This window comes from Bidens hawaiensis, unplaced genomic scaffold, assembly GCF_021521415.1.
Source record: "Bidens hawaiensis isolate Kalapana, Puna unplaced genomic scaffold, B.hawaiensis_p1.1 tig00023994_1, whole genome shotgun sequence".
Lineage (NCBI taxonomy): Eukaryota > Viridiplantae > Streptophyta > Magnoliopsida > Asterales > Asteraceae > Bidens > Bidens hawaiensis.
Genome location: NW_027493773.1, coordinates 360,189 through 367,043, shown reverse-complemented (window position 1 = coordinate 367,043; position 6,855 = coordinate 360,189). Strand labels below are relative to the sequence as shown.

The following is a 6,855-nucleotide window of genomic DNA, read 5'->3' as shown; positions in this document are numbered from 1 at the left end:
TTAGCACCACCAGGGTTCCCCGCCACCTCCTCGCTTTCGGTCTCTGAATCAGACCGATGCACCGGATCGGCAGTGGAGGCAACCTTCGCCTTCCCCTTCCCGCCGGCAGCCTTCTTCTTCCGCACCAACGGAGGACCATCTGCGGATTCCTCATCAGAAGATGACAAGATTAGAGGAATTTCAGCAGAGGTTTCAGCATTGAGATGTCGAGGGTTGAATAACGCCTTACCTGGCCGCCTGGCGCTCAGAATAGGGTGGCCTGGCGGGTAGACCTCCACAAACCGATCCCTCGTTTGCTCCAAGATGGGCAACTCGTTCTCATGGAGAGCACGAGTACCCATCCGAGCGGGACCATCACTCTCCCGCGGCTGCAGGAGAGACTGCAAGTCGTTCCCCTCTGAAATAAAAGAATCAGTTAGAAGACAAACCTATATAAACAAATAAGACAAAGCATACCGTAAGGGACAGAGTTCAAACCGTATTCGAGGACGATGGGAACCTGTGACGCCTCCTTCCACACCCGGTTCATCCCAAGCATCACCATCCCAGACTCCGCAAAGCGGTACACCGGAGTCTGGATCCGGGAGATCTTGGCGAACCATTCCGCCTCCTGGTAGTTTGGGGCGTGAAGGACGGGGAGTGCTATCCCATTCTTAAACGTCATCGCTATCGGGACGACGCGAGCGGAGATATAAAAAAACTCCCTCTTCCACGACCGAAGACTGCGCTCGGTTGCGCAGATCTTCAGCCCCTTGATCCGGTTGACCAAGGTGTACCACCCCTGGATGCACCTCCAAGAATAGAAGGTCATCAACCGGTCAACATGGGGCTCCACGCCCCGAATGAGGCACACCCACTCAAAGTGGCGGATCTTGGCGATCGCCATCGGGTGTACCTCCGTCAAATGCACCCCGTGCCTCTCCAAGACACGGTATACAAACTTCGTTAATGGGAACCTAAGATTCCCATAAACGAAGAATGCAGCGTACACCCCTATCTTGCTCTTGGGGGCATCGTACACCGTCTGGTGTGGCTCCGGAAACTCAGGCTCGAACGGCTCGAGCATGAACTTCCGGACGATGTACTGAAAAAGCTCAGTGGGAAGAGCACACTGGCATTCGCCAGCAGTGCTCTTATCGTCTTTATCAGACGTAGACGTCGGGATCTCGACGTGCACGTCAGATTCCTCGGCATCAGCTTCGAAATCGTGAGTAGAAAACATGGTTTGGAGGTAAAGGAATGATTTCAGGAGAATGCTTGGCAGAAAGTATTCGCCGGAAATCGTTTACAAGAAGAGGAGTGAAAGTGTGAATTACAAAGGACCCTCTCCCCCTTTATATACTCATCGCAATTAATGCGATGAATTTAATGCGGAAGAGAGAGAAATCACAGGTGCAATGAAACTATGACACGTGGCAAAGTGCAAGCTGGCAACAGCTGTTGAAAGGACGCGTGCCATTAATTTCGCGGCCACGCGCCCGAAAAATCGCGCCCACGCGCCTGAAAAAGCGTCTGGAATGACCATGTACTGTCACGTCGCCATAACTTCCTGCACGTCCTGACACAGTCAGAAGAAACCGTCGGACGACGTTTCAACAGTTTGGACTGTTCTTATCCTTTCACCAACTCTTCGAATTTCAAAATTTCAAAAAGATTCAAAAGTAAGCGGGAAAATACCCCTTACCTTGGCAACCAAGAAACTATAAGACAGGTGCGAGTACAGTGTTAAGGCAAAACCCTTCACATACTTAGCACCCGGCAGGGAATTGAAGGCAAGAATACCTCGGCGACCAAGTAACTATAAGACGGGTGCGGGTACAATGTAAAGGCAAAACCCTTCACATACTTAGCACCCGCAGGGAATTGAGGCCAGGAACACCTTGGAAGTAAAGTAACCGTAAAACGAGTGCGGTGATGATCTCTACCTTGTTAGAGAAATAATTTGTACATATGACGGGTTTATATGTCTACCACTATGTACTATGCATCATAACATAAAGATTTTTGAGACCGGTCGTATCCTAAACGAAAGATGGGTTCAACCAAAATTAAAATAATATAATTTTTTTAACAACAAACTTTTATTCTCTTAAACACGACTTTGTAAATATTATTGTTGATTGAAATTGAGAAAGGCACTCTACATTCAATTGTACAACACGTAAAGCACAAACCATCATAACACCATGCAAGACGTATTCTATCATTACCTTCCACTAGTAGCATTTTACTACCAAATAATAATAATAATAATAATGCCAAAACACGACACAGCGCAAATGTATGTGTGCGCGCCTGGCACCATCATTTACACCTTTCCATCACTCTCTCTCTTCATCCGCCATTGAAGAACAACCAAGCTAATCTGGAATATCACCTTAATCCGACGTGGTAAATCCATTCACATTGTTTGATAGAGTGTGGTAAGGTAAACTACTGTGTGCTAGCTATTAATTAATTAGGGTTTGTCCGAAATGCCTAGTGTCGCTGTTAAATTATACAGTGTGTTTTTGAAATTAATATTAAAGCGACGGTTACAGAACCCTAATTTAACCGACACCTCATTCGGCGTCACATCTCGCCCTGAAGAAGAAACCACTGCGCCTGCAAACCCTGTCTTCACCGACGGCGTTGCTACCAAAGACATTCACATTGATCCTTCTTCCTCACTCTCCATTCGCATCTTCCTTCCAGATTCCTGCCTCGTAAAGCCGGATGCTACAGCCAACCGATCCAGATCCTTCCCTACCAATTCCGCCAACGCCATTACTCGTCGCTACAGCTACGGCTCCACCGAAACTTATAATAATAATAGTAATTCAACTCAAGGTAATCGGAGGAATAGTTATAGTATGGAATCGGAAAGCTGTACTTACAGAGGCTACTCGCCGTTTACTCAAAAGTGTAGGAAGCTGCCTTTGATGGTTCAGTTTCATGGAGGGGGGTTTGTTGCCGGAAGCTGTGATTCGGTGGCGAATGATTTCTTTTGTCGGAGGATTGCCAAGGTGTGTGATGTCATTGTGGTGGCGGTTGGGTACAGGCTTGCGCCTGAGAATCGGTATCCGGCTGCTTTTGAGGTTGGGATGAAAGTGCTGCATTGGCTTGCGAAACAAGCGAATTTGACCGAGTGTGGGAAGAAAGTTGATTCGAGGAAGTCGGATGTTCAAGGGCATGTTGTGGATGCGTTTGGGGCTTCGTTGGTGGAGCCGTGGCTTGCTGCACATGGAGATCCGTCCAGGTAGATTATTATCATTTTCTCTTAGTTAATAGTTGGTTTCAAATTTTCAGTTCTTGGTGAATATTGTGTACAGATGTGTTCTTCTGGGAGTGAGTTGTGGTGCAAACATTGCTGACTACGTGGCTCGAAAATCAGTCAAATCTGGTACATTATTATCTCCACTTAAAGTGGTGGCTCAGGTGTTAATGTACCCATTCTTTATCGGAAACGCACCCACACGATCTGAAATAAAACTATCAAACTCTTATTTCTTTGACAAGTCAATGGGCATACTGGCATGGAGACTCTTCCTCCCAGAAGATGAGTTTAACCTGGACCATCCTGCAGCCAATCCCCTCACTCCCAACAGAGGCGGCCCCCCGTTAAAACAAATGCCACCTACACTAACCGTTGTGGCAGAACATGATTGGATGAGGGACCGTGCCATTGCATACGCGCAGGAGCTAAAGAAGGTGAATGTAGATGCGCCAGTTCTGGATTACAAGGACTGTGTTCATGAATTTGCTACTCTAGATATGCTTCTTAGGACACCGGAAGCGCAGGCGTGTGCAGAAGATATTGCTATATGGGTTAAGAAATATATCTCACTTAGAGGTCATGAGTTCTCGTATTAAGAAAACTGAAAGATACCATTCAGGTTTGGTTCTGGTTTTTGTATGATACACGGTTATGTTAGAATATAGTTGAGTTATGAGAAATACTACTTACCTCCGTGTTGATTGATTCCATTGTGGGCATATTTGTTCTTTCCCTTGTAACAAACAATATTGTAACATTTGTACTGATGTATTATAAATGAATCTCGGTGTTTATGTTTCTCTTTGTAGTGGCGGTCTCCAGATAACAATTTCCAAGGTTCTTGCGACATTTTTATTCGCTTGCATAGTATGTTCACTGCTCGGTAAATGGAGGCGGGGGTCAAAAACGGATAAGAGATGATGTACAAGGTTGTTTGTTGTATTCAATGCAATTCAAGGTCTTTCTCGAAAACATTTGCCCTATTGATTATGATCTATCTAGATCTGGCATCAAATTAGGAGAGTTAATGCCGGATGGTTTGGTAATGGCAAGGAAATTGCGTTTTGGCTAGATTGTTGGGTGTCAAACAAGCTTGTGTGATTTATATCTGGTCTCATTTGCTTTAACTTCATCCAAAACTATGAAGGTATCAAACTGTTTTTTCATTCTCAATACCTTGGTAGTATGAAAATGCTCTAAGGAAAGAAGGTTGTTGGACGATAGTGAGCAATCTCATGTAAGGCATTGCTTATTCAAGTTTGTATCTATCAACTCACAAGACAAATGTAGTTGGCTGTTGGTGATTTGGGTGCCTTTTCATCCCAATCTCTTGGCTTGCTGATAGAGAAACAAATGGGTTCATATGATTCTTACTTCGAGTGGAACAGTTAGATGCCAATAAAAGACTTCAAGCACTACAGTCTCACTAGCAAGAAATGGGTGTTGATTTAAGCCCCACGTCATCTTTTTATTTCGTGTAATTTAATCCGAGATATTTGGAGACAAATTGGCTATTTAGTGACATTTTGGTCTTGGTGAACTCTCTTTATGTCAAAGGAAGATGCATTTGGTGCGGAAGAAACAAGGTGTTCAAAGGAAAGTCGATTAATGTCCAAATTTTTTGGGAGGACATCAAGGTTTATATCTTTCCTATGGATCAGATATAGAGCAAATCTTAAGTTGATAGAATTATCTTGGTGTAAATTTGATGTTGTGTGTAAAATGAAGTGTTTGTTTTTGGTCCCTAGCTTCTTGCTAGTGCCTTTTTGATATACAGATTTTTATGCCTTTTTGATATATAGATTTTTATGTAAACAGTTTAAATGAGTTTCACAGATGGATTTTCAACCACCCATCCAGAATTATTCTTATATGAGCACGTTTAACTAATAAGTTCTATTATCACTAACAGCTGGCTAACACATTTAAAAACGTGTTAAGTCATTTAAGGTGAGACATTCGATATTGGATTTGATTAAGATGTAATAATCTGAAATATTTTACTACAGTAGGATGATGGATGATGATTCCCAACATCTTCCATATTAAAGAAGAAACATAAAAAGAATTCCACCCAAAATAAGTCAACCAAAAACCCACAAGACACAGTTACAAGAATGCTTGACCTCCAAATGATAACACCTGGTCATTTACTTATCACAGAAATTGTGACCAAAACAGCTAACAAGTCTTAAATTCACTGGCCACGAAGATTATGAAGACAGATGGCTCTAGATGACATTGCCCTCAAATTACTAGAAGCTGTTGCAACTGAGCTTCCTCCACGTTGTGGCTCTTGTGGCGGTGCTTCAGACCCTCCAAACGCCCCCATAAACTCCTCTCGCTGCAATCTCAAAGCCAAAGCAGCATCCTCATCTTCCCGCGGTGGCGCCACCACCGCATCCCGTCGCCTCCTTCTCCTGCTCACACTATTATCTCCCGCCTCTCTACTGTTGAGTAACACAACCGAAGCAGGACGAAAACTTGGGTGTCTCAAATTATGGTTGTGGTTATTATTACCACCCGTCCTCCGCCTCCTTTCCAAACCTAACTGTTCTCCTTCAGGACTATTTAACGCTTGGATCACACTCCGGTATTGGTTCCTTCGTCTTGGTGGCGGGCTTAGGAGGTCGCCAGATTCTGCGGTGGTTGAATTTCCGACCGACACCTTTCTTGCCTCTATTTCTTGTGGAAACAAAAGCTGTATCGTGTTCCATAAAACTGTATTGATGGTGCAAGATCTTCCATTACTGAAACAATTAAACAAGCCAAAGATTTACCATTAATCCATTATAAATACTTAAAAAAATGTTTTCGATCATCTGATGTACCTGATAAGTTGCCTGCATTTCGGGCAGCGCTTGCCACATTTATCCGCAGCAGATCTCAAACATTTCTTGCAAAAACTACATGATTTTAAATTTAAAGTTATAATCCTAACATAAATTTGGTCTTTATTCTTTAATAATGATTGATAAAGCAAATTATGAACTATACCTGTGTCCGCAAGAAGTCGTACTCGGTTCGAAACAAATCTCTAAACAAATCTGTAAAAATAACAAAACATACTCTTAATTAACCATATAAAAAATCAGACTGCATCTTTACATTAAAGAAGCCGAATATCACTTACCGCACAAGAGAGTTCTTCACGAAGCCGATCCATGCACGGAATCAATGCGTTTCCAGAGCTCGTTTCATTCGATTTCTCAGCCTTTTTACCATTAACATCCGCTTCAGTATTCTGTTCTTTCTTCTCTTCAATAGTTTCTATTAACACATTACACCAAATTAGGGTTCAATTTTATAAAAAAAAACCCACCAAATTAGGGCAAAAAATTGTAACAAGCCTTCTTGTTCAGCAAGATCAAGAACATTCACAAATTTTGAAACAGGGCTCTTCCTCTGATCTCTACGTTTCCTAAATTAAAACAAACCCATCAATTGACACTTTCGAAGCAAATAACTAATTAGGGTTTGGTTGGTACCTTCTTGAATTAGTAGGTGGGGTTTTGAACATCGGATCGGACCGTCTCCGTTGTTTGGAATCACGAACCGGCGTGTCTTCGACAACAAGTGAAGCCAATAACAGCGCTTCT

At 43.1% G+C, this 6,855-nt stretch overlaps 2 protein-coding genes across 2 annotated transcripts; one reads left to right on the top strand and one right to left on the bottom strand.

Annotated features, from left to right (window-relative positions):
- The first annotated feature begins 2,260 nt into the window (after positions 1–2,260).
- Positions 2,261–4,163, top strand: LOC143568473 (putative carboxylesterase 16). The gene is made up of 2 exons (XM_077054627.1): positions 2,261–3,238; positions 3,312–4,163. The coding sequence occupies exons 1-2, from the start codon at positions 2,475–2,477 to the stop codon at positions 3,850–3,852; spliced, it is 1,305 nt and encodes a 434-aa protein (XP_076910742.1). The 5' UTR covers positions 2,261–2,474; the 3' UTR covers positions 3,853–4,163.
- Positions 4,164–5,419: 1,256 nt separating this feature from the next.
- LOC143568472 (uncharacterized) lies at positions 5,420–6,512 on the bottom strand. The gene is made up of 4 exons (XM_077054626.1): positions 6,390–6,512; positions 6,254–6,303; positions 6,088–6,162; positions 5,420–6,006 (listed from the first exon to the last, which is right to left on the bottom strand). The coding sequence occupies exons 1-4, from the start codon at positions 6,420–6,422 to the stop codon at positions 5,454–5,456; spliced, it is 711 nt and encodes a 236-aa protein (XP_076910741.1). The 5' UTR covers positions 6,423–6,512; the 3' UTR covers positions 5,420–5,453.
- Between the last annotated feature and the right edge of the window lie 343 nt (positions 6,513–6,855).

Excerpts from the sequence above, each read along its gene's own strand:
- LOC143568472 (XM_077054626.1), bottom strand. The coding sequence starts at position 6,422 with ATGGATCGGCTTCGTGAAGAACTCTCTTGTGCG. Across the intron at positions 6,304-6,389 it reads GTGAAGAACTCTCTTGTGCG|ATTTGTTTAGAGATTTGTTT; the intron begins GTAAGTGATATT and ends TTATTTTTACAG. Across the intron at positions 6,007-6,087 it reads AAATGCAGGCAACTTATCAG|TAATGGAAGATCTTGCACCA; the intron begins GTACATCAGATG and ends TAATTGTTTCAG.
- LOC143568473 (XM_077054627.1), top strand. The coding sequence starts at position 2,475 with ATGCCTAGTGTCGCTGTTAAATTATACAGTGTGTTTTTGAAATTAATA. Across the intron at positions 3,239-3,311 it reads GCACATGGAGATCCGTCCAG|ATGTGTTCTTCTGGGAGTGA; the intron begins GTAGATTATTAT and ends TATTGTGTACAG.